The sequence below is a fragment of the Entelurus aequoreus genome, linkage group LG19 (genome assembly GCF_033978785.1).
Source record: "Entelurus aequoreus isolate RoL-2023_Sb linkage group LG19, RoL_Eaeq_v1.1, whole genome shotgun sequence".
NCBI classification, from domain to species: Eukaryota; Metazoa; Chordata; class Actinopteri; order Syngnathiformes; family Syngnathidae; genus Entelurus; species Entelurus aequoreus.
In genome coordinates, this window is record NC_084749.1 from 3,798,161 (window position 1) to 3,825,647 (window position 27,487).

Genomic DNA, 27,487 nt, shown 5'->3' on the forward strand with positions numbered 1-27,487 from the left:
GTCAGTGGCTTCACTCGGCTGGTGTCTTCTCGCGGTAACGTTAGCATATTAGCATAGTACACCATTAGCTTCCGAAGCTAGCTGCGTCGTTTTCGGCTTTTCGCGTCGTACCTGTCGACTCCGAGCAGGGAGCGACACACAAAAGGCCGCTTATTTATTTCTATTTGTGATTGTAGGTGAGCGACGGAAGCGGGAAAATGCCGCACAGCTTCAAGCCCGGAGACCTGGTGTTCGCTAAAATGAAGGGCTACCCCCATTGGCCAGCCAGGGTAAGCCAGCTAGCATCCATGCAAGTGTCCTAACAACACATTCTACATCATCATCATGCATGCAATCTTGCAAAAAGCTCCATTTGCATGCGACGATGTCGGCTTTTAAACATCATCAGTCAAGCTAACGTTATTTTGCAAGTGACGTGCAACATATTTGCACAACCTTGTTTCATTTTCTTCAGCAGAATATATGCAGGATTTGAAACCCAACCATCCTTTTCTAACTATCTTTGCCTTCAATTGATGCGACGTCGTCTTGTTTGTCCCAGATTGAAGACGTGGCTGATGGAGCAGTGAAACCTCCACCTAATAAAATTCCAATTTTCTTCTTTGGAACTCATGAAACGTAAGAGACAATTTCATCCCACCTGTTTCATGTTTCTCTATCGAATGCTAGAACATTTTCAATTCCGTATTTTATTTAAAAAGCCCTGCAATAATCAGTAAATGTTTCAAAGATATTTTTGAAATTTTGCACGACTAAAACAAACTTTATATGTTAGGGGTGTAACCATTCGTTTTGACTTCCATTCATTCAGAATTTGTGGTTGCCAATAAGATTCAGGGGCGATGTTATTTTTTTAGAACGATACGATCCGACACGATTCAGTGAGTTGAAATCGATTTAGTAACTTTTTAGCAAAAGTAAATAATATATCATTAAATTGTGGATACTGGACAGTGCATTTGCAGTTTCCCATACTCCTGTTATTTCACATAAGGGAATGATGTATACATGACTTATGGATACGAACAAGCAAGTATACAATAATTAATGGCTGATGCATTCGCTTCTACAAACAAGCAAGTATACAACAATTAATGGCTGATCTTTTTTGAATAAAGTTTAGGTGGAATTTTCATTTTCAATATTCAAGCAATTTTCAATAAAAGTACAATAATCAACATTGTGACAGTATATTTACCTCCTACCTCTGCTTTTGTTTTTCAACATAAAATGATACAATATTAATATCAAAAATAAAGTGCAACCAACATTTCTTCAGGTTGAATTGACAGTACCTGCTTTGATTGATTGATTGAGACTTTTATTAGTAGGTTGCACAGTACAGTACATATTCCGTACAATTGACCACTAAATGGTAACACCCCAATAAGTTTTTCAACTTGTTTAAGTCGGGGTCCACTTAAATTGATTCATGATACAGATATAGCTACTTTTGCTGTTGTTTTTTGCCATAGAAATAATAAAATTACATAACAAATTGACATAAAAAATGAATGAGCAGTGGTTGGGCCTGCTACTACTCTTATATTCATAAACAGCTACAGTAGCAGAGGAAAGTCACAACAAATATAAACGCCACAACACAAAAACTATAAGCCAAAACACAACAACACAAAGGTGCAGCAGAAGTGACAGTGGACAAGTTTTGACTTAACGACTTCCTGGGACGGAATGTTTAAAACGGTGTAATAAACGAAGATGAAAAAGTATGTGACAACTTTTTCAGTCATGAATAACTTTTTTTACTTTATTAATAATACTATTATACTGTGTTGAGGAAGTTGGTCCGTCGCCGTAACTCGTTCACATCCTTTGTGGCTTAAAGTTGTGTTGTGGCTTTATATTATTGTGTCGTGGCGTTTGTATTTGTTGTGGCTTTTGCAATATTGCTGTATCTGAAAGTGGTTGTGTTGCAACTTATATTGTTTTGTCGCGTTTGTGTTTGTTGTGACCTTTCTCAGCCACCGTAGCTATCCGCCATTCTTGTTTTGATGGCGAGGACGCCGCAGACGGGCAGACAGACTAAACGTTTAAGGTCCTTGTCATTAAAAGCGTTACTCTTGAAATAAAGTCTGCCCTTCTTAAATCGAAATATTCCTTAAAATGGATCGATTCCCTTTAAATTAATGTAGTACCTTTTAACTAGGCGTATTACTTTATTTTTTTGTAGTTGTTTTGCTTCTAAATTATTTTTTTAATTACTTCTGAAGTAATTCAATTCATGTTTTAATTAATAAATAGTAATTAAGCAAAGATGGCACCTGCCCTCTATGAAAAGACCACTAGGGGGTGCAATTTCCGCTACCGTAAAAGGGCTGTTATTTATATTTATATTTGGGCTGCAACGATTACTCCATTCAATCAATTCATCTGATTCGAAAAAAGCTTCAATTTTAAATGATTTTGCTTTGATTAATCGTTCAGTGTAATTAGTACAAATTGATAAATCCAGGACGCATAAAATAAGGTAAATCTAATTTAATAGAAGGTAGAAGAAAGTAAACGGTAAACAAATGTGAAATAAGTAAATACAAGGTAAAAAAAAAAAGGTAAATGAAAGGTAAAAGAAGGTACATAAATGGTAAAAGATGGTACATAATGGGTAAAAAACAGTTACCTAAAAGGTAAAAGAAGGTACATAGAAGGTAAAATATGATACATAGAAGGTAGGAAAAGTAAATTAAATGCAAAATAAGGTACATAGAAGGTAAATAAAATGTAAAAGAAGCTAAGATTAGCTAGTAAAAGGTCAATTAAGTTACATAAAAGGTAAAAGGTTAAAAAAAGGTAAATTGAAGGTAAAAGAAGGCTAATTAGAAGGTAAAATAAGCTTTAAAAAAGATGCATAGAATGTAGATAAAAGGTAAAATAAGTTAAATAGAAGGTAAATACAAGGTCAAATGTTAATAAACAAGTTGAATAGAAGGTAAATAAAAGGTAAAATGAATAGAAAAGAAAAGGTAACATATCGTTAAAAGAAGGTACCTCGTGTGTAAAAGAAGGAATTAAATAGAAGTTAAATAGAAGGTAGTTTAAAGATAATATAAGGAATATACAGGGTGAATATAAGGTAAAAGAACTATAAAAGGTCAAATAAATACATGATAAAATAAGGTAAATTAAAGGTAAAATAAGTTAAATAGAAGGCAAATAAAAGGTAAAATAAGAAATATATAAGGTAAATAAATGGTAAAAGAAGAAATATGAAGGTAAATAAAAGATACAATAAGGTACATAATAGGTAAATGAAAGGTAGAATATGTTACCTAGAAGGCAAAAAAAAAAAAAGGTAATGAAGGTTATGGCAGATAGAAAAATATTTATTTTCAACTATTTTCCCTGAAGTACGTATTGAGGCTACAAAGTGTGTTTTACCGATTACTTGATTAATGGAACAAACTAATGGATGGATTACTAAAATAAACTACATTATGAAGATAATTGTTTGCTGAGTCTGTAATAATCATAGATGAATGGTGCATGAATCCAAAAGGTTGTTGTAGAAGTGAGGGAAACCACACGCTGCCTTTGTAACATTCTTTTCTCCCGCAGCGCGTTTCTGGCAGCCAAGGATCTTTTTGCCTATGAAAAGTGTAAAGATCGCTACGGAAAGCCCAACAAAAGGAAAGGCTTCAACGAAGGCTTGTGGGAGATCCAGAACAATCCACACGCTTCCTACAGCGCTCCACCTGTGGTGAGCGTCTCTTCCAGGCCACATGCTGACCACGGACTGACCCCTACTTGCTGTGTCCTCAGCCCCCCAGCTCGTCTGACAGCGAAGGCAACAATGCCGGCGGAGGAAGCGATGACAACGAGGAGGACGATGAAGAAGAAGCCCCCGTGCCCAAGAAGGTGGACTCTGCAAGCGAGGCTGACTCGGATTCTGCCGGTGAAGACCGAGGAAAGGGAGGAGGAGGAGGCGGCGGCGTGAAGCGTAAACCGCAGCCTACTAAGGTAAATGTTTACATTACCTACAATTCTGGACTACAAGTGTATTTTCCCTACACTTGAACCCTGTGACTTATAAAACAGTGCGGCTAATTTATGGATTTCATAATAATAATAGTACAAATAGTTAAAAAAATACAGGTAAATACACTGAGAAGGTGTGTTATTGTTTGTGCTATGGCGCTGTCTTTTGGACGGGTTTGCTCACTGCAGTGCTCTTGTGTTTAGAGCTTTGAACCCGAAGTAGAAGTGCCGTTCCGTCTTATAAGTCGTCCATAGTGTTTTTACTCAGAAGGATTCTTCATTCATCAAGCCAAGCAAGGTTTTTTGCGTTTTATGCTCAACTGAAACAATTCTTACTTACTAAACCATCCCATGTCTGTGTCTTCATGCATATTTGTATGTGCTACCATAATTTAATGAAGCCAGCGTCGTTAGCATTAGCTAATACGTTTACGAGTGTCAGCGTTAGTATTATTTTTCTTGCATTCTTTTTGTATTGTGTCACTTACACAAATTCCTCAATAAATTCCCCAAAACGTCACCCTGCAGTTATTAAGTCTGTTTAGCTGATTGGAGAGCTAGCTTCCGCAGCTAGTTGGCCCATGACCATGACTTCTGTTTTGCTTGAACAGATGTTTTACTGCCGTGTTACAAGTATCGTTTGGAAATAATTAAGGTGTGTAAATAAACATTTACACAATGTTTGTGTAAATAACTCATTTCACAAGTTATATATCTGCGGCTATATGGGAAAACAAATTTTCCCCCGAAAATGAAGTGGGTGCAGCTTACATCTGTAGTCCTGAAAATACAATCACTTTTTCTACTCATAGCTGCAGTCAAAATATCCAACAAACATTTTGGTAGTTTCCACTTTTCAAAACCAAAACAATGTATGTATTTTTTTGAAGAAAAAAGTAGCCTGCATATCAGCTTTATTATTATCGTCAACATCTTTTATTTAGAGATCGACCAATTATCAGCCGGGCCAATTGTCGGCGCCGTTATTTGGTATTTTGCCGTACATCTGTATCGGCCTTTTTTTTTTTAACTACCGTATTTTTCGGACTATAAGTCGCAGTTTTTTTCATAGTTTGGCCGGGGGTGCGACTTATACTCAGGAGCGACTTATGTGTGAAATGACTAACACATTAGCGTCAAATATCCAATAATATTATTGACGTAAGAGACTAGACGTATAAGATTTCATGGGATTTAGCGATTAGGAGTGACAGTAAACGTATAGCATGTTCTATATGTTATAGTTATTTGAATGACTCTTACCATAATATGTGAGGTTAACATAGCAGTTGGTTATTTATGCCTCATATAACGTACACTTATTCAGCCTGTTGTTCACTATTCTTTACACATTTTAAATTGCCTTTCAAATGTCTATTCTTGCTGTTGGCTTTTATCAAATACATTTACCCCAAAAATGCGACTTATACTCCAGTGCGACTTATATAAGATTTTTTCCTTCTTTGTTATGCATTTTTGGCCGGTGCGACTTATACTCCGGAGCGATTTATACTCCGAAAAATCCGGTACTATAACAGAACTACATCAGCAGATACAAAATGTATTTAGCATTCAACATTGTGAAGTAGATGGTAATAACCTCTGCTGAAGCACCAGCCCGTTTGCCTTGCTTGACATAAGTCATTTTTAAATTAATTTCAAAATAAAAATTACTCTCATTGTCAATAATTCCTCCCCCAAAATGTTTTTGATATCTGACTAGGCCTTTGTTCTCCGGACTCCCCCTTCCTGTTTTATGGAAAATGTCTTCGCTCTCTGCAACACTCATTTTTACTTTCTCTTCTCACTCAAAGAGTCAACAAGATGGCGCATGATAGTTGATACTGTCACCTGATTGGCTGTTAGCGTGTCACTCCCACTGATCAGCGATCACTTCCTGCGTTGCTCGGTTACCAGAGAGCGGGTGCCTTTGTCCATGCAACTTTGCAAAATCCGGTTTCTTCCGACGAAGAAGAAAACAAAAATGATCGAAAGTTTTATCGAACATATTTTTTATTGATATGGATTAAGTATCTATCTTTATACTGTATATATCTACTTACTTATCATTTTATTTAATCGAATGAAGTATTTCAATTAATATTCTGCTTCATCAGCTTGTAACAAAAATGTATAAAAAATAAAAAAAGCATGTTTTAATTTTTTAAGTACCGTATTTTTCGGACTATAAATCGCAGTTTTTTTCATAGTTTGGCCGGGGGTGCGACTTATACTCAGGAGCGACTTATGTGTGAAATGATGAACACATTAGCGTAAAATATCAAATAATATTATTGATGTCATTCACGTAAGAGACTAGACGTATAAGATTTCATGGGATTTAGCAATTAGGAGTGACAGTAAACGTATAGCATGTTCTATATGTTATAGTTATTTGAATGACTCTTACCATAATATGTTACGTTAACATAGCAGTTGGTTATTTATGCCTCATATAACGTACACTTATTCAGCCTGTTGTTCACTATTCTTTAGACATTTTAAATTGCCTTTCAAATGTCTATTCTTGCTGTTGGCTTTTATCAAATACATTTCCCCCAAAAATGCCACTTATACTCCAGTGCGACTTATATATGTTTTTTTCCTTCTTTATTATGCATTTTCGGCCGGTGCGACTTATACTCCGGTGCGACTTATACTCCGAAAAATGCGGTACCACTTTTCAAAAGTATTCCGAATCCTAACTCCTTCTTGGTTGGTAACTAATAACATTTGAGACTCTTTCCCCTGTTGTCACGTGTGAGTGGTGGGAGGAAAACTTTCAATCGTTTGGCGCCACCTCCTGGTTGGCACGTATGAATTTCTAGAATCCGATTATAAGACGAGCCATCCAAGTCGGGCTGTTCTAGTCGTATATTTGGGTCCGCACGGTACCTCACATTTAATGCTTCCGTGTTGTCTTGCAGCGTCCTCCTCCCCCAAAAAAGACTCGCCGCTCGTCAAGCGACAGAGACGCGGAGAGCGGCACCCCGTCAGAGTCAGAAGCCACGCCTTCAGAGTCGGACTCTGGCAAAAACAGTGACCAGGTGGTGAACGTCACTGGTACGACCCCGCTAAGGTCCAATGAAGGCACTAATTGTTTCATGTGTGTTTTCTGCAACAGGATTTTACTCCTGAGAAGAAAACAGCAACAGGACGAGGCGCAAAGAAGGCAGCAGGCAGAACAAAGAAAAAGGTAAATGATTCGCACAACAGTGTATAGTTTTCCTTGGCTAGTCTTTTGTTGTGCCCTAAAAGTGTTAATACTGTAAGGGTTTACTTATTACACACCAGCTGTTTGATTGTAAATGTTGATTGAAGTTTTCATGAAGAAATTTGGAGGTGTTGAAAGCACCATGTAAAATTGCTGATTAAGGGAATTATATTTATATAGCGCTTTTCTCTAGTGACTCAAAGCGCTTTACATAGTGAAACCCAATATCTAAGTTCCATTTAAAGCAGTGTGGGTGGCACTGAGAGCAGGTGGGTAAAGTGTCTTGCCCAATGACACAACGGCAGTGACTAGGATGGCGGAAGCAGGGATCGAACCTGGAACCCTCAAGTTGCTGGCACGGCCACTCTACCAACCGAGCTATGCCGCCCCAATTGTTTGTCAATAGCAAAGCCAACTAGGGCTGCAACTACTAATCGATTAAATCGATTAAAATCGATGATTGAAATAGTTGGCGATTAGTTTAGTCATCGATTCGTTGGATCTATGCTATGCGCATGCGCAGAGAATACTTTTTATTTGTTTTAAAATTTAATTTAATTTAATTTAATTTTTTTAAATAAACTGCAACATTTACAAACAGCTGAGAAACAATAATCAAAATAAGTATGGTGCCAGTATGCTGTTTTTTCCCCAATAAAATACTGGAAAGGATAGAAATGTAGTTTCTCTTTTATCCGATTATTAATCGATAAATCGAAGTAATAATCGACAGAGTAATTGATTATCAAATTAGTTGTTAGTTGCAGCCCTATAGCCAACGTATATTAGCATCAAGCTAGCGCATTTTTGGAAAAGTGTAGCCTTACTCAACTTAGTCAATTAATTTGTTGGCGTTGAAAATGGCAAGGCTGAGTCCACTCTCAGTGCTGCTGAAGTGATCACCAAGTGCGAAGAGCCGGCAACCGGGCGTGGTGTCCACGCGTAACATGGCACTGTTGGATATGAGGTAGGACCAGCAGGAAAGTACTCGTCCCTTCTTACAAACACAATACTTTTTAAATACATCACTAAAGAAAGTGAAACCAAAAATAAATACAATCACCAGTAGCAATGCTAATAATAGGGTAATAATAATAATATTAAGTTATTTGATGTTTTTCATCCTCATTTTTTTTCTTGAAAATATTTTTTAGAAACCTTTTTTCTCGTATTTTAAAAATTAATTCTCAAAAATTAAGAATCAATTTAGAATTAAAATGAATAAAAATCACGATTTGGATGTGAATCGATTTTTTGAGCACCCCTAACGAACAATGAACATGTCATTTGTAATTAATGCTGCTCTGTTGTTGACACTTGATTGTCCCCCAGCGACACTTACCGGCCAGGACGAGCTGGCTACACTAACCCGGCCCTGGCCTGTTGCATGAAGTCTTTGACTTTATTACGTGCATGAATGTATTGTGGATTGAGCGAGCGTGCCATGTTTTTGACTTGATGGAATATTTTCATGCTTTCTATTCATGAGGATCTTTTTATTAGCAATCAATATGTAAATTTACATACATATATACATAATTTATACATCGTAAATGTAATATGTATACCTTTTAAATGCAATGAATTTATGAATATATATTTACATATCATTTATATATTGTATATTTAGTATATATACTTTTTAACTGCAATTAATTTATAAATAAATATGTATTTACATATTAATTGCCATTAAAAGGGTATTTGTTAACTGTGCTTCCGGGACCTCCCATGAAGAATGCAGAACAATCATTGGAGTTTTTTTTAAGCCGACATTACTAACACAAGTTTGTTGTGTTTTATTTTGTCACGATGCAGAAAGATTCATCCAACTCAGATTCAGACTCAGGATCTGCCTCGGAGAAAAAAGCAGCTGACAGCGACTCGGAGGACGAGAAGCCTCGACCGGCCGTGTCTGGTTCTGAGTCACAGTCCGGTTCCAAGTCTGACTCGGAATCGGACCCGCCTCCCCGCAAAGCTCCCCAGGCACGGAAAAAAGCGGCAGGTGAGTTTGAAAGATAAGTTCCATTACCATCATTTTGCCTTGATGCTTAATCAAATCAGCACACCCTTGACAGCTGCACACTAAAAGATAGAGATGCTCCATATGGCCTTTCTTACCCATATACTGATATCCAATACTGATATCAACTGATATATGCAGAAGCAGGTGCCAATAAGTACCACATTTTCTGGATATTAGCCACACCGGACTATAAATCGCAGATATATACTTTGCGAAACGAGTTATTTACACACAAAGATTCTGTAAATGTTTATTGACATACACTACAGTTCAAAAGTTTGGGGTCACCCAAACAATTTTGTGGAATAGCCTTCATTTCTAAGAACAAGAATACTGTCGAGTTTCAGATGAAAGTTCTCTTTTTCTGGCCATTTTGAGCGTTTAATTGAGCCCACAAATGTGATGCTCCAGAAACTCAATCTGCTCAAAAGAAGGTCAGTTTTGTAGCTTCTGTAACGAGCTAAAGTGTTTTCAGATGTGTGAACATGATTGCACAAGGGTTTTCTAATCATCAATTAGCCTTCTGAGCCAATGAGCAAACACATTGTACCATTAGAACACTGGAGTGATAGTTGCTGGAAATGGGCCTCTATACACCTATGTAGATATTGCACCAAAAAGCAGACATTTGCAGCTAGAATAGTCATTTACCACATTAGCAATGTATAGAGTGTATTTCTGTAAAGTTAAGACTAGTTTAAAGTTATCTTCATTGAAAAGTACAGTGCTTTTCCTTCAAAAATAAGGACATTTACATGTGACCCCAAACTTTTGAACGGTAGTGTACCTTAATTGTTTCCAAATGGGGTCAGTAACACGGCAGTAAAACGGCTGATCAAACAAAACAGAAGTCATGGACACACCAGCTGTGGAAGCTAGCTCTCCAATCAGCTAAACAGACTCATTGAATCCACTGTGACACTTTGGTGAATTTACGAAACTGAAACAATACAAAAAGAATGCCATTGTAAGCTAATAATACTAATGGTAACCAAACAATCAAAAAAGAACAGCAGTGTTCTATAATACATCAAAACAAGCAATACCGTGTTTATAAATATGCTCATACATAACAATAGTCAACATTTTTACATCCTGAAAAGAACAGCAGTGCTGTCAAATGATGAATTTTTGGTATTTCCATTCAGCACACATTTCAGTCTAGGTCAGTGGTTCTCAAACTCTTTTTTTACCAAGTACCACCCTAATAACCAACATTAAAATACAATAACGTAGTAGGCCTAAGTATTCAAACAAGGCAGAGGTTTTATTTTTTTTAATGTTTTTTGTTTTACTTTATTTGCAGAGAGAGAGAGAGAGAGAGTGATCCCCTAAACGTCACAATTTTTATAGCAGCATAAAAAAAGACAAGTCATATTCACATTATAACTAGGAGGGTTGCATTGGGCTAAAAGAATTTGACCGGGGGCTGAAAGCCGACTGCATGTAAATTAACTGTGTGTGTGTGTGTGTGTGTGTGTGTGTGTGTGTGTGTGTGTGTGTGTGTGTGTGTGTGTGTGTGTGTGTGTGTGTGTGTGTGTGTGTGCGTGCGCTTATTATATAAATATGATAGATATATATTTAATCTTAATCTTAATCTAAATATGATAGATATATGATAGATATATATTTAACCTTCTTAAAATGTTGTAATCAATCAGAAATAGGCAGCAAAAATGCGCCAAACATGGATACATGTGGAGAGAATGTTTTACATTTTTCCCATCATGCACTCTAATAGATTTAAATGGGTGTAATTTAGAAAATGTTATGATGTTAGGACGTTTTTCATAATATCCACAAAGTTCAGTGAGCAGGTTGTTATATGTGGCCATGTGTGTTGAGGTTAGTTGTGTAATAGAAGTAAATGCTGTGCTATTATTTCAAAGGCCATTGATCTGATTTACTCACATTGTTCACAAACCAATATGTCACATTCAGAGACCGCCTGTTATTTAAGATCAGTTTGCAAGCACTCCGCTGTTGAACTCATGACGTCTCTTGGGCCAAATTGAAGAGGCTGGCGGGCAGCACTTAAGTATCTTAATCAGAAGAAGATTTAAAATAATTAGTGACCATTATTTGTAAATCAATAAACAAATGTATAAGTATGTATATAAAATATATGTTCACATGAACTATTGTCAAAATACTGTCCTTTTTGAAAAGAGGAGCAGATGAAGACAGTCTATTGGAAAAATGCATTATTCTTCAGAATTTTTTTTTTTTACTAATATTATTTTATAAAGGTATTAATGCATACTTGCCAACCCTCCCGTTTTTAGCGGGAGAATCCCGGTATTCAGCGCCTCTCCCGACAACCTCCCTTCTCCTGACAAACTCCCGGTATTCAGCCGGAGCTGGAGGCTCAGACATGGGAGAAGTTTGGGGAAGCCATGGAAAACAACTTCCGGACGACTTCGAAGCAATTCTGGACCACCATCCGCTGCCCCAGGAAGGGGATGCAGTGCACTGTCAACACCGTGTATGGTGAGGATGGTGTGTTGCTGACCTCGACTGCAGATGTTGTGGACGGAATACTTCAAAGACCTCCTCAATCCCACCAACACGTTGTTCTATGAGGAAACATTGCCTGGAGAATCTGTGGTGGTCTCTCCTATTTCTGGGGCTGAGGTAGTTAAAAAGCTCCTCTGGATGAGATCCGCCCGGAGTTCCTTAAAGCTGTGGATGCTGTGGGGCTGTCTTGGTTGACAAGACTCTGCAAAATTGCGTGGACATCACGGGCGGTACCTCTGGATTGGCAGACCGGGGTGGTGGTTCCTTTCTTTAGGAACAGGAACGGAGGGTGTGTTCCAACTATCGTAGGATTACACTCCTCAGCCTTCCAGGTAAGGTCTATTCAGGTGTTCTGGAGAGGAGGTTACGCCGGATAGTCCAACCTCGGATTCAGGAAGGGCAGTGTGGGGTTTGACATATTTGAGAGGAATAGGTCTTTTGTGTATTTAGTCAAAGTTGAAGATCTTATAGAGTTCAAGTCATAACAAATTGGAGCAAAAACAAAAGTGTTGCATTTATATTTTAGTTCAGTGTACATTGATATGGTTTTATCTCATCATTTTTTCACACGACCGTATCCTTCCTTCCACAGAGAAACCTGCACCCAAGCCTCGGTCAAGGAAACCCAAAGCTGTGCCTCCAAAACGTGCGGCGGCAGCAGCAGCATCGTCATCGTCGTCAGACAGCGACAGGTGAGCCTGCTGCCCCGCTGTGGAGTTTGATTGGTGTCTTGGTTACTAAAGCTTTTTTTTGACACTGAATTTATTCAACTTCATTTTTTCTGTTTGAATTTTGTCAACTGTCAGTGCCACCCACACTGGTTTAAATGTAACTTAGATATTGGGTTTCACTAGCTTCGAGTCACTAGAGAAAAGCGCTATATAAATATAATACACTTCACTTCACAACTGAATTTTAAAAAAAAATCAAATTATGCTAAATATGTCATTGAAAAAAAAAATCAGTGTATAAAAATTTACTACATAAATAATTCAGTGTAAAAAAAAGAATACATAAATATTCACTGTAAAAAATCAGTGCTCAAAAATGTATTGTATCAAAAATGTGTCATTCAGTGTTGAAAAATGTGCTGCTTCATCAAGCAACACTCACTTTGGGTAAATTGAGGCTGAAAGCAATCGATCTTGTCTCAGGACCAGCCAATGAGGTGTCAGGTTTGAAGTCATGTGACACGGGTCTTGCAAAACAGCATAAAAAAGACAGTTACCTGGGCTACCTTGCCATAATAAACACTTTAATGTGGCCCGCTGCATGTTCTCAAACTCTAGAAATGATTCCAATGGTTAAAATCTGCACTCTGAAAGTGAGACTGTGCCTCCATTTTTGTGGCGTGTCCCCAAAGCGACAGCGAGCCCGACCGCATCAGCGAGTGGAAGAAACGGGACGAGGAACGCAGGAGGGAGCTGGAGGAGCGGCGGAAAAAGGATGAGGCGGAGGAGCTGCGGAGGCTACGGGAGCGGGAGAAGGAGGAGGAGGAGAAGCGGAAAAGAGAAAAAGAGGTGAAGAAGGCCAGCGACAGCGACAGCAGCAGCTCGGAAGAAGGCGTCGACGATCACCCGTTGAAGAGGTCCAAGAAACCTCCTCCGGCGCCCATCCCGGCGCCTTCGGACTCAGATTCTCCACCGTCAGCCGAGGTACTTGTTTTTTTTGTTTTTTTTTAAACCACACAGATTGCAACAAGATCAGTCTTGCACTTGTCCTTATTGGTAAAGGTGAAGAAACCAGCCAAGAAGTCCAACAACCAAAACAAAGGCAGAATAAAGAAGGAGAGGAAGGAGAAAGTGCTGAAAGAGAAGAAGGCCAAACATTCGGAGGAAAGATCCAGAACCAGGTGAGCACACCGTCACAAGACCGGCGCGAGACACGTCATAAAAGGGGAGGCCTAAAAGATGCTTGCTCTCTCTCTCTGTAGGTCGAAGCCGGAAAAACCCAAACACAAATCAGAGAGGCCTCCACCCAAGAAAGTAGAGAAGAAAAAAGGTATGTCTTTTCTCGTTTGGACATTGCCTTAAACTTGACAAGTTTCACTGAGGGAGTTTGGTAATATTGTTTTCTAATCATAGGAATTCAGTGGCTGAATTTGAGATATTCTAAACAAACTCAAAAAGTAGATATACTTAGGGCGTCCTAGTCAGATTGCCACCTTATATGTGGCGGTGGGGGCGTGGCTATGAAATCACATGTTTATGACATCATGAGTTATTTGAATGGCAATGATGCATATATATATATTTTAAAAGGCTAAACAAATGTTTTACATATATTTAAATACAAATCTGTTATTCTGCCCTTCATGAATGTTGGAATTTAGTTTGCTAAATATGTAAACAGTCCTTTGAATTAGAGATGAAAAAAAATAAAGTTTTGACATTCCCCACAAATAAGTAACTGTAAAACTATGCACGCTAAGGAAAGTACATATATTGTACAAGAGTTGCACATAATTGTTGGAATCACGTTGAATTGATTATACAATTTGGAATAAACTGCAAATAAGCAATGTAATTATACAGGATGAAGGTTGGGTCTAATGCCACTAGCTTAATGCTAACGTATAAAGTTAAAGTACCAATGATTGTCACATTGGCGAAATTATTCTCTGCATTTGACCCATCACCCCTGATCATCCCCTGGGAGGTGAGGGGAGCAGTGAGCAGCAGCGGTGGCTGCGCCCGGGAATCATTTTTGGTGATTTAACCCCCAATTCCAAGCCTTGATGCTGAGTGCCGAGCAGGGAGGTAATGGCTCCCATTTTTATAGTCTTTGGTATGACTCGGCCGGGGTTTGAACTCACAACCTACCCATCTCAGGGCGGACACTCTAACCACTAGGCCACTGCGTAGGCAATGGTATAATGCACCAGCTCATTGACAGGCTTAACGAAAATGAGCATGGCCAATCGCAGGACACATACTGTACTGTACATAGACAATCATTCATACCTATGGACAATGTGTCTTCCATTAACCTAACATGCATATATTTGGAATGTGGGAAGGAAGCCACACACGCACACACATGTCCAAACGGAGGTTGGAAGACGCACCGGCACACAGCGTAAAGTTATGTGGTAGTTTATCTTCAAAATTCTGTTCTTACTTTTGCCGGTTGCCAAGTCTGTACGGAAAGGTGCATGGTTAGCGAAAGCACTCCTGGCAGGCAATTGTTTAGTTTTTTTCAAAATAAAGCACAGAGGAACATTTTTACGATATTATTATTATTATTATTATTAGTAGTAGTAGTAGTAGTAGTATTATTACGATATTTAAGATGTTTTTCCAACTTATTATGGCCAATAGTACGTTAATATTAGACTATATGCAGTGTATCCATTTACACAATATATTACCGCTACTTAAATTTGTTTTCATGTGAAAAAAAATGTTGATTTAAAAAAAATATATATATATTTTGAAGGTGTGGTGGTTTTTATTCTGCTGATCAAATACATGTTGGCGAAACCCTCCTGGTACATGTATTGGTAATCCCTTTTTCTGGTACAGAACCTTTGTTTTTATATATATATATATATATATATATATATACCGTATTTTTCGGAGTATAAGTCGCACTGGAGTATAAGTCGCACCTGCCGAAAATGCATAATAAAGAAGGAAAAAAACATATATAAGTCGCATTTTTGGGGGAAATGTATTTGATAAAAGCCAACAGCAAGAATAGACATTTGAAAGGCAATTTAAAATAAATCAAGAATAGTGAACAACAGGCTGAATAAGTGTACGTTATATGAGGCATAAATAACCAACTGCTATGTTAACGTAACATATTATGGTAAGAGTCATTCAAATAACTATAACATATAGAACATGCTATACGTTTACCAAACAATCTGTCACTCCTAATCGCTAAATCCCATGAAATCTTATACGTCTAGTCTCTTACGTCAATGACATCAATAATATTATTTGATATTTTACGGTAATGTGTTAATCATTTCACACATAAGTCGCTCCTGAGTATAAGTCGCACCCCCGGCCAAACTATGAAAAAAACTGCCACTTATAGTCCGAAAAATACGGTAGTCCTCTTTATAATCCAATAACGTAATGCTACTTGAGACTGAGCCAATCAGTGGCCACGATGCTGAATGCTGTGCTCTTATTGGTCATTTAGTGGCCAATACTACTCAGTTTCCCCTAGATTGCCACTATATAGGAGGTGGTGGGGGCGTGGTCAATATGACATCATCATATACTGTATGACAGGATCATTTTTGAATTGTAATGATGCACATATTTTCTTTGAAAAGGTTCAACAAATGTTTTATGTATATTTAAAAACAAATATTAGTGTTATTAATAAAACCATTAATACAATTATTTTTCTTATATCATCAGAATCTCAATCAGCTATAATATAACACAAGGAATTTGACTTGGTAGACTGCTCTCTTTGTGCAATGCAGTTTCAATTGTTGCTTATTGTAAAAGGTAACACTTTACTCCGCCCTCCCTGAATGTTGACATTTCCACCCGTACATCTTCTACCGCTTGTCCCTCTTGGGGTCCCGGGTGTTGCTGGAGCCTATCCCGGCTGCATTGGAGTTTGCCAAATATGTAAACAATCCTTTGAATTAGATTTGAAAAAAAATAACTTAAGGTGTTTTGTTGATATTCTTCACAATGAAGTCACTGTATACCTAACCACACTAAAGAAAGTACATTAGAACACACAAAGCGAACATACATGTAGGAATCACGGTAGATTCATAATATCATTTGGAATAAACTGGGGGAAAAAGCAATACAATTAAGCAGGATGAAGGTTAGACTTAGACTTAGACAAAATTTAAGGTTAAGCTCTAATGCCGCTAGCGTGTGTGTGACAATCATTGGTACTTTAACTTAACTTAATGCTAGCGTACAATGGACTAGCTCATAGACCAGCTAACTCAAATGAGCATGGCCAATCGCAGGGCACAGATAGACAATCCCTCACACTCACATTCATATCTATGGACAATTTGCAGTCTCCAATGAAGCTAACATACATCTTTTTGCAATGTGGGAGGAAACTGGAGTACCTGGAGAAAAGCCACACATGCACACTCCACACATTGATGTCCAAACGGAGGTTGTAAGACACAAACACAGCGTAAAGTTAGACGTTATTGTCGCTAGTAATGTCAAATGATTTATGGTAGTTTAAACAAGAAATGCATTAATTAGCTTAAAATACCTTTCTCTTCAACTTCCTCTCCTTACTTTAACATGACAACTGATGCGCTTCTGACAGGCCACTAAGATGCACACTTTTGTTTTCTCCAAATTAAGCAATGAGGAACATTTTTGATATTTAAGGTGTTTTTCAAACTTATTATAGCCAATAGTACATAAATAATAGACAATATACGGTACATCCATTGGTTTTTGTGTTAAAAAAAAGTGTTTTCCGCCACGATAGTTTACATGTCGGGGAAACCTTGCTCCTGTAGTATTGATGTTTTTAGTTCATTTAGCCATTTTTATACTTGAAAATGCAGAATTTTGCCCAAAAATACTTGAAACCCCCTAAAAAGAGCGATGGAGTGAAGCCGCAAACTTGCAAAGGACGACTGTGTCCATCTTCTGTTATGTTGAACATCAATGTTTTGTGAGTGTGTGTGTGTGTGTGTGTGTGTGTGTGTGTGTGTGTGTGTGCACAGTGCTGTGCTTTGACTCAAATGTGTTCCTATTGTAATTCAGTTAAATCATGTGAATAATTAGAGCAAGGAATACACACCTTCTCATTTCAATGCCTTTTCTTTATTTTCATGACTATTTACATTGTAGATTGTCACATCAAAACTATCACACCTGTGAAGTCAAAACCATTTCAGGTGACTACCTCTTGAAGCTCATGGAGAGAATGCCAAGAGTGTGCAAAGCAGTAATCAGAGCAAAGGGTGGCTATTTTGAAGAAACTACAATATACTCAGTGATCTAGTGGTTAGTGTCCGACCTGAGATGGGTAGGTTGTGAGTTCAAACCCCGGCCGAGTCAGAGCAAAGACTATAAAAATGGGAGCTGTTACCTCCCTGCTCGGCACTCAGCATCAAGGGTTGGAATTGGGGGTTAAATCACCAAAAATGATTCCCGGGCGCGGCCACCGCTGCTGCTCACTGCTCCCCTCACCTCCCAGGGGATGATCAAGGGTGAGGGGTCAAATGCAGAGAATAATTTCGCCACACCTAGTGTGTGTGTGACAATCATTTGTACTTTAACTTTATATAAAACATGTTTTCAGTTATTTTGCCTTTTTTTGTGAAGTACATAACTCCACATGTGTTCATTCATAGTTTTGATGTGACAATCTACAATGTAAATAAAGACAACACATTGAATGAGGAGAAGGTGTGTGGCCTGTACTGTATTGCTCGTCCTCATGAAGTAAAATGCAAAGTTGATTTGACTGTTCCTCGTTTCAGAAGCGTCGCCAGAGGAGAAACTTCAGAAACTCCACACAGATATTAAGTTTGCACTGAAAGTGGACAACCCCGTAAGTTTGGTCTCACACAATCACGTCAGCCAGTAAAAAATGCTGCAAGGCCTCTGATGTCTTTTTGAACCTGCAGGACATTGAGAAGTGTCTCCAGGCCCTGGAGGAGCTTGAAGTCTTGCCTGTCACCAGCCAGATCCTGCACAAGAACGCCGATCTCATCGCCACGCTTAAAAAGGTAGCTCCTCCCACTGTGTTGAACACTGCAACATACATATTCAGCATGTTAAAAAGGTGTGTTAAAAAGGTATCTCCTCCACTGTGTTGAACACTGCAACATACATATTCAGCATGTTAAAAAGGTGTGTTAAAAAGGTATCTCTTCCACTGTGTTGAACACTGCAACATAAATATTCAGCATGTTAAAAAGGTGTGTTAAAAAGGTATCTCCTCCACTGTGTTGAACACTGCAACATACATATTCAGCATGTTAAAAAGGTGTGTTAAAAAGGTATCTCTTCCACTGTGTTGAACACTGCAACATAATTATTCAGCATGTTAAAAAGGTGTGTTAAAAAGGTATCTCCTCCACTGTGTTCAACACTGCAACATACATATTCAACATTTTATAGAAGTTAAAAAGGTGTGTTAAAAAGGTATCTCCTCCACTGTGTTCAACACTGCAACATACATATTCAGCATGTTAAAAAAGGTGTGTTAAAAAGGTATCTCCTCCACTGTGTTCAACACTGCAACATACATATTCAGCATGTTAAAAAAGGTGTGTTAAAAAGGTATCTCCTCCACTGTGTTCAACACTGCAACATACATATTCAGCATGTTAAAAAAGGTGTGTTAAAAAGGTATCTCCTCCACTGTGTTCAACACTGCAACATACATATTCAGCATGTTAAAAAAGGTGTGTTAAAAAGGTATCTCCTCCACTGTGTTCAACACTGCAACATACATATTCAGCATGTTAAAAAGGTGGGTTAAAAAGGTATCTCCTCCACTGTGTTCAACACGGCAACATACATATTCAGCATGTTAAAAAAGGTGTGTTAAAAAGGTATCTCCTCCCACTGTGTTGAACACTGCAACATACATATTCAGCATGTTAAAAAGGTGTGTTAAAAAGGTATCTCCTCCACTGTGTTCAACACGGCAACATACATATTCAACATTTTATAAAAGTTAAAAAGGTGTGTTAAAAAGGTATCTCCTCCGTTGTGTTCAACACTGCAACATACATATTCAGCATGTTAAAAAAGGTGTGTTAAAAAGGTATCTCCTCCACTGTGTTCAACACTGCAACATACATATTCAGCATGTTAAAAAGGTGTGTTAAAAAGGTATCTCCTCCGCTGTGTTCAACACTGCAACATACATATTCAGCATGTTAAAAAAGGTGTGTTAAAAAGGTATCTCCTCCCACTGTGTTGAACACTGCAACATACATATTCAGCATGTTAAAAAGGTGTGTTAAAAAGGTATCTCCTCCACTGTGTTCAACACATATTCAGCATGTTAAAAAGGTGTGTTAAAAAGGTATCTCCTCCACTGTGTTCAACACATATTCAGCATGTTAAAAAGGTGTGTTAAAAAGGTATCTCCTCCACTGTGTTCAACACATATTCAGCATGTTAAAAAGGTGTGTTAAAAAGGTATCTCCTCCACTGTGTTCAACACATATTCAGCATGTTAAAAAGGTGTGTTAAAAAGGTATCTCCTCCACTGTGTTCAACACATATTCAGCATGTTAAAAAGGTGTGTTAAAAAGGTATCTCCTCCACTGTGTTCAACACTGCAACATACATATTCAGCATGTTAAAAAGGTGTGTTAAAAAGGTATCTCCTCCACTGTGTTCAACACATATTCAGCATGTTAAAAAGGTGTGTTAAAAAGGTATCTCCTCCACTGTGTTCAACACATATTCAGCATGTTAAAAAGGTGTGTTAAAAAGGTATCTCCTCCACTGTGTTCAACACATATTCAGCATGTTAAAAAGGTGTGTTAAAAAGGTATCTCCTCCACTGTGTTCAACACATATTCAGCATGTTTCAAAAGACGACAAAAAGCTTCACATTCCTAAAATGTTGCAACATTTTGTTGTTTGGAAGGTGCTTGGTTTTAGCATCAAGTATACTTTTTATACCAATCTGATGCAGGTTTTCCATACAACTAATGGAAATAGAAATAGTCTGTCCCCATCAAAAGGTTTTATTGACAGCATCATTACACTGGAACCTGCTAAAAAGGGGAATTTTGCCTATCAATCACAATCCTAATGTGTACAAGAACACGTATGTTTTTCTTTTTTATGCATTCTAATGTGTCAAATATGGCAAGTAGGAGGTGGCTAACAATGTAGTTAATGGGAGTAATGTATTCCACCCATAAAGCCCTCTCAAAACATCCAAAAACCGCCAAGAATGCTCCATTTACATGTTGTGACCTGAATACTAAGCAAGTATTAGCAATATTCTTATTATAAGTGCTAACACACCGTCATCACCGAGAGCTAACTAGCTTCTGCTGCTTTGTTGACATACTGAGCTGCCTCTGACATGACTTGATGACTTGACACTCCCACTGTATGGACCATGACTTGATAACTTGACACTCACACTGTATGGACCATGACTTGATAACTTGACACTCCCACTGTATGGACCATGACTTGATAACTTGACACTCACACTGTATGGACCATGACTTGATGACTTGACACTCCCACTGTATGGACCATGACTTGATGACTTGACACTCCCACTGTATGGACCATGACTTGATGACTTGACACTCACACTGTATGGACCATGACTTGATGACACCTTTGACACTCCCACTGTATGGACCATGACTTGATGACTTGACACTCCCACTGTATGGACCATGACTTGATGACTTGACACTCACACTGTATGGACCATGACTTGATGACTTGACACTCACACTGTATGGACCATGACTTGATGACACCTTTGACACTCCCACTGTATGGACCATGACTTGATGACTTGACACTCCCACTGTATGGACCATGACTTGATGACACCTTTGACACTCCCACTGTATGGACCATGACTTGATGACTTGACACTCCCACTGTATGGACCATGACTTGATGACTTGACACTCCCACTGTATGGACCATGACTTGATGACACCTTTGACACTCCCACTGTATGGACCATGACTTGATGACTTGACACTCCCACTGTATGGACCATGACTTGATGACACCTTTGACACTCCCACTGTATGGACCATGACTTGATGACTTGACACTCCCACTGTATGGACCATGACTTGATGACTTGACACTCCCACTGTATGGACCATGACTTGATGACTTGACACTCACACTGTATGGACCATGACTTGATGACACCTTTGACACTCCCACTGTATGGACCATGACTTGATGACTTGACACTCCCACTGTATGGACCATGACTTGATGACACCTTTGACACTCCCACTGTATGGACCATGACTTGATGACACCTTTGACACTCCCACTGTATGGACCATGACTTGATGACACCTTTGACACTCCCACTGTATGGACCATGACTTGATGACACCTTTGACACTCCCACTGTATGGACCATGACTTGATGACTTGACACTCCCACTGTATGGACCATGACTTGATGACTTGACACTCCCACTGTATGGACCATGACTTGATGACACCTTTGACACTCCCACTGTATGGACCATGACTTGATGACACCTTTGACACTCCCACTGTATGGACCATGACTTGATGACACCTTTGACACTCCCACTGTATGGACCATGACTTGATGACACCTTTGACACTCACACTGTATGGACCATGACTTGATAACTTGACACTCACACTGTATGGACCATGACTTGATGACTTGACACTCCCACTGTATGGACCATGACTTGATGACTTGACACTCCCACTGTATGGACCATGACTTGATGACTTGACACTCACACTGTATGGACCATGACTTGATGACTTGACACTCCCACTGTATGGACCATGACTTGATGACACCTTTGACACTCCCACTGTATGGACCATGACTTGATGACACCTTTGACACTCACACTGTATGGACCATGACTTGATGACACCTTTGACACTCCCACTGTATGGACCATGACTTGATGACTTGACACTCACACTGTATGGACCATGACTTGATGACTTGACACTCCCACTGTATGGACCATGACTTGATGACACCTTTGACACTCCCACTGTATGGACCATGACTTGATGACACCTTTGACACTCCCACTGTATGGACCATGACTTGATGACTTGACACTCCCACTGTATGGACCATGACTTGATGAAACCTTTGACACTCCCACTGTATGGACCATGACTTGATGACTTGACACTCCCACTGTATGGACCATGACTTGATGACACCTTTGACACTCCCACTGTATGGACCATGACTTGATGACTTGACACTCCCACTGTATGGACCATGACTTGATGACTTGACACTCCCACTGTATGGACCATGACTTGATGACACCTTTGACACTCCCACTGTATGGACCATGACTTGATGACTTGACACTCCCACTGTATGGACCATGACTTGATGACACCTTTGACACTCCCACTGTATGGACCATGACTTGATGACTTGACACTCCCACTGTATGGACCATGACTTGATGACACCTTTGACACTCCCACTGTATGGACCATGACTTGATGACTTGACACTCCCACTGTATGGACCATGACTTGATGACTTGACACTCCCACTGTATGGACCATGACTTGATGACTTGACACTCACACTGTATGGACCATGACTTGATGACACCTTTGACACTCCCACTGTATGGACCATGACTTGATGACTTGACACTCCCACTGTATGGACCATGACTTGATGACACCTTTGACACTCCCACTGTATGGACCATGACTTGATGACACCTTTGACACTCACACTGTATGGACCATGACTTGATGACACCTTTGACACTCCCACTGTATGGACCATGACTTGATGACTTGACACTCACACTGTATGGACCATGACTTGATGACTTGACACTCCCACTGTATGGACCATGACTTGATGACACCTTTGACACTCCCACTGTATGGACCATGACTTGATGACACCTTTGACACTCCCACTGTATGGACCATGACTTGATGACTTGACACTCCCACTGTATGGACCATGACTTGATGAAACCTTTGACACTCCCACTGTATGGACCATGACTTGATGACACCTTTGACACTCCCACTGTATGGACCATGACTTGATGACTTGACACTCCCACTGTATGGACCATGACTTGATGACACCTTTGACACTCCCACTGTATGGACCATGACTTGATGACTTGACACTCCCACTGTATGGACCATGACTTGATGACACCTTTGACACTCCCACTGTATGGACCATGACTTGATGACTTGACACTCCCACTGTATGGACCATGACTTGATGACTTGACACTCCCACTGTATGGACCATGACTTGATGACTTGACACTCCCACTGTATGGACCATGACTTGATGACTTGACACTCCCACTGTATGGACCATGACTTGATGACTTGACACTCCCACTGTATGGACCATGACTTGATGACTTGACACTCCCACTGTATGGACCATGACTTGATGACACCTTTGACACTCCCACTGTATGGACCATGACTTGATGACACCTTTGACACTCCCACTGTATGGACCATGACTTGATGACACCTTTGACACTCCCACTGTATGGACCATGACTTGATGACTTGACACTCCCACTGTATGGACCATGACTTGATGACACCTTTGACACTCCCACTGTATGGACCATGACTTGATGACACCTTTGACACTCCCACTGTATGGACCATGACTTGATGACACCTTTGACACTCCCACTGTATGGACCATGACTTGATGACACCTTTGACACTCCCACTGTATGGACCATGACTTGATGACTTGACACTCACACTGTATGGACCATGACTCGATGACTTGATGACACCTTTGACGCTCATGACTTGATGAGTTGCCTCACACTGACTGACTCCTTGTCCACTGAAGTGAGCAAATTCAACCTAAAGTGTAAAAAACAAGAAGAATTAAAGGGCATCATATGATCTGTGTTCACATTAGTAGTAAAGTATATTATATATAAAATAATAATATAATAAAATGTATATCTGTTTGTCAGTATGTGGTGAAGTGAATTATATTTATATAGCGCTTTTCTCTCGTGACTCAAAGCGCTTTACATAGTGAAACCAATATGTAAGTTCCATTTAAAGCAGTGTGGGTGGCACTGGGAGCAGGTGGGTCAAGTACCTTGCCCAAGGACACAACGGCACCGACTAGGATGGCGGAAGCGGGGATCGAACCTGCAACCCTGAAGTTGCTGGCACGGCCGCTCAACCAACCGAGCTTTGAAATTGCTGTGTAAAATGTATGTTGTCTTGTCTGCTGCAGATCCGCCGCTACAAAGCCAGCCAGGCGGTGATGGAGAAGGCCAGTCAGGTCTACAACAAACTCAAGCTGCGCTTTGTGGGCAAAGCAGAGGTGGCAGCCAAGCCCAAAGGCGAGGAGAAGGAGAAGGAGAAGGAGGAGGAGGAGCAAGACACAGGTGGAACACTTTGATCTGCTCATGCAAAGGAGCACTACTGTATTCCTAAAAGATGCAAATGGCTCCATTCCACCGCAGTCAATGGAGAGTCCAGACAGAAAGGAGAGGAAGTGGAAGATGACCACGCTGCTTCTAGTCCAATCAGGTGAGTCTTTCAATCAACCACTCTAAATAACACACACTCACTTGCTCAGGTGCGCTTGCCTGTCTTATAGTTCATGCAATTGTTCCATCTGCAAGTTCTTCATGATAACAGTCACTTTGCATTATGCAAAGGAAAAAACTCAAAATAATCCACCTCACCCTGTCAAAAGCCAAGGTACACTTGCTTGGCCACAATCACGTGTGCAACGCAGACATGTCGTATCATTCATGTGATTGTTCCACCTGCCAGTTATTAATGATAACAGCCGCCTTATGTGAAATTACAATACTCAAAGTAATCTACCAGTCAAAAGTGATGGTGCGCTAACAGGCTTGCTCCTGTGCAACACAGAGGTGTCATATCCTTAATGCAATTGCTCCACTTGCCAGTTATTAAGGATATTTGCCACCTTGTGTAACAGAAATTACAAATAATCAAAGTCATCCACATTTACCGATCAAAAGTCTTGGTGTGCAACATAATTCATACAATTGCTCCACTTGCCAGGTATTAATGATAATTGCCACAGTGCATAGCATAAATGAAAAAGATTCAAAATAATCCACATCAACCTGTCAAAAGCCACGGTGCGCTTGCTCCTGTGCAACATAGAGGTTTCATACTATTTATGCAGTTGTTCCACCGGCCAGTTATTGTTGATAACAGCCACTCTGTGTAGTATAAGTGACAGATACATCTACCAGTCAAAAGCCATGGTGTGTACGGCACATTACAAACGTGTCATATAAATAACACAATTGCTACACCTACCAGGTATGAATGATAATTGCCATGACTAGAAATAAGCCACAAAAACACAACACAACAAATTCTTCTTTTCTTATAGAATTCAACTTTACTTTAAACACTTTTGTTTTTTAATCCGCAAAAAAAAGCATCTGAAAAGTCCGAAAGATTGTGCAAACTTTGTCCTCAGGCGCAGCCTCGACAGTCCGCCCCAGACCAACGACTTTGCCCAAGCTAACAACGACAACAACAACAACGACAACAACAACGACATCTCTGCAGAGACACGAGCGTCCCCAGTGGAGAGTTAAAAGGAGGAAGGAAAGAGCAGTGCAGTGGACCAAGGCGGTGGAAGAGGAGGAGTCTGACACCCTTTCTGACCCTTTTGTCACACGTGTAAAGAAGCCTTTGTATACTTTGTGTCCTTCTTTCACACCATCCTGACCTTTGTCACACGTGTAAAGAAGCCTTGGTATACTTAGTGTCCTTCTTTCACACCATCCTGACCTTTGTCACGCGTGTAAAGAAGCCTTTGTATACTTTGTGTCCTTCTTTCACACCATCCTGACCTTTGTCACGCGTGTAAAGAAGCCTTTGTATACTTTGTGTCCTTCTTTCACACCATCCTGACCTTTGTCACACGTGTAAAGAAGCCTTGGTATACTTAGTGTCCTTCTTTCACACCATCCTGACCTTTGTCACACGTGTAAAGAAGCCTTGGTATACTTAGTGTCCTTCTTTCACACCATCCTGACCTTTGTCACACGTGTAAAGAAGCCTTTGTATACTTTGTGTCCTTCTTTCACACCATCCTGACCTTTGTCACGCGTGTAAAGAAGCCTTGGTATACTTTGTGTCCTTCTTTCACACCATCCTGACCTTTGTCACACGTGTAAAGAAGCCTTGGTATACTTAGTGTCCTTCTTTCACACCATCCTGACCTTTGTCACACGTGTAAAGAAGCCTTGGTATACTTTGTGTCCTTCTTTCACACCATCCTGACCTTTGTCACACGTGTAAAGAAGCCTTGGTATACTTAGTGTCCTTCTTTCACACCATCCTGACCTTTGTCACGCGTGTAAAGAAGCCTTGGTATACTTAGTGTCCTTCTTTCACACCATCCTGACCTTTGTCACGCGTGTAAAGAAGCCTTTGTATACTTTGTGTCCTTCTTTCACACCATCCTGACCTTTGTCACGCGTGTAAAGAAGCCTTTGTATACTTTGTGTCCTTCTTTCACACCATCCTGACCTTTGTCACACGTGTAAAGAAGCCTTGGTATACTTTGTGTCCTTCTTTCACACCATCCTGACCTTTGTCACACGTGTAAAGAAGCCTTGGTATACTTTGTGTCCTTCTTTCACACCATCCTGACCTTTGTCACGCGTGTAAAGAAGCCTTGGTATACTTTGTGTCCTTCTTTCACACCATCCTGACCTTTGTCACGCGTGTAAAGAAGCCTTGGTATACTTTGTGTCCTTCTTTCACACCATCCTGACCTTTGTCACCCGTGTAAAGAAGCCTTGGTATACTTTGTGTCCTTCTTTCACACCATCCTGACCTTTGTCACACGTGTAAAGAAGCCTTGGTATACTTTGTGTCCTTCTTTCACACCATCCTGACCTTTGTCACACGTGTAAAGAAGCCTTGGTATACTTAGTGTCCTTCTTTCACACCATCCTGACCTTTGTCACGCGTGTAAAGAAGCCTTGGTATACTTAGTGTCCTTCTTTCACACCA

The 27,487-nt window shown here is 39.7% G+C and overlaps 1 protein-coding gene across 1 annotated transcript; it reads left to right on the top strand.

The window, feature by feature from the left end:
- Positions 1 to 26,395, top strand: hdgfl2 (HDGF like 2). The gene is made up of 16 exons (XM_062027688.1): positions 1 to 269; positions 542 to 618; positions 3,574 to 3,715; positions 3,778 to 3,975; positions 6,921 to 7,040; positions 7,118 to 7,189; positions 9,026 to 9,212; positions 12,343 to 12,442; positions 13,114 to 13,405; positions 13,484 to 13,602; positions 13,684 to 13,751; positions 18,199 to 18,269; positions 18,346 to 18,447; positions 24,702 to 24,855; positions 24,934 to 25,000; positions 25,938 to 26,395. Exons 1-16 carry the CDS (start codon positions 198 to 200, stop codon positions 26,056 to 26,058), a joined length of 1,962 nt encoding a protein of 653 aa, XP_061883672.1. The 5' UTR covers positions 1 to 197; the 3' UTR covers positions 26,059 to 26,395.
- Positions 26,396 to 27,487: the final 1,092 nt, after the last annotated feature.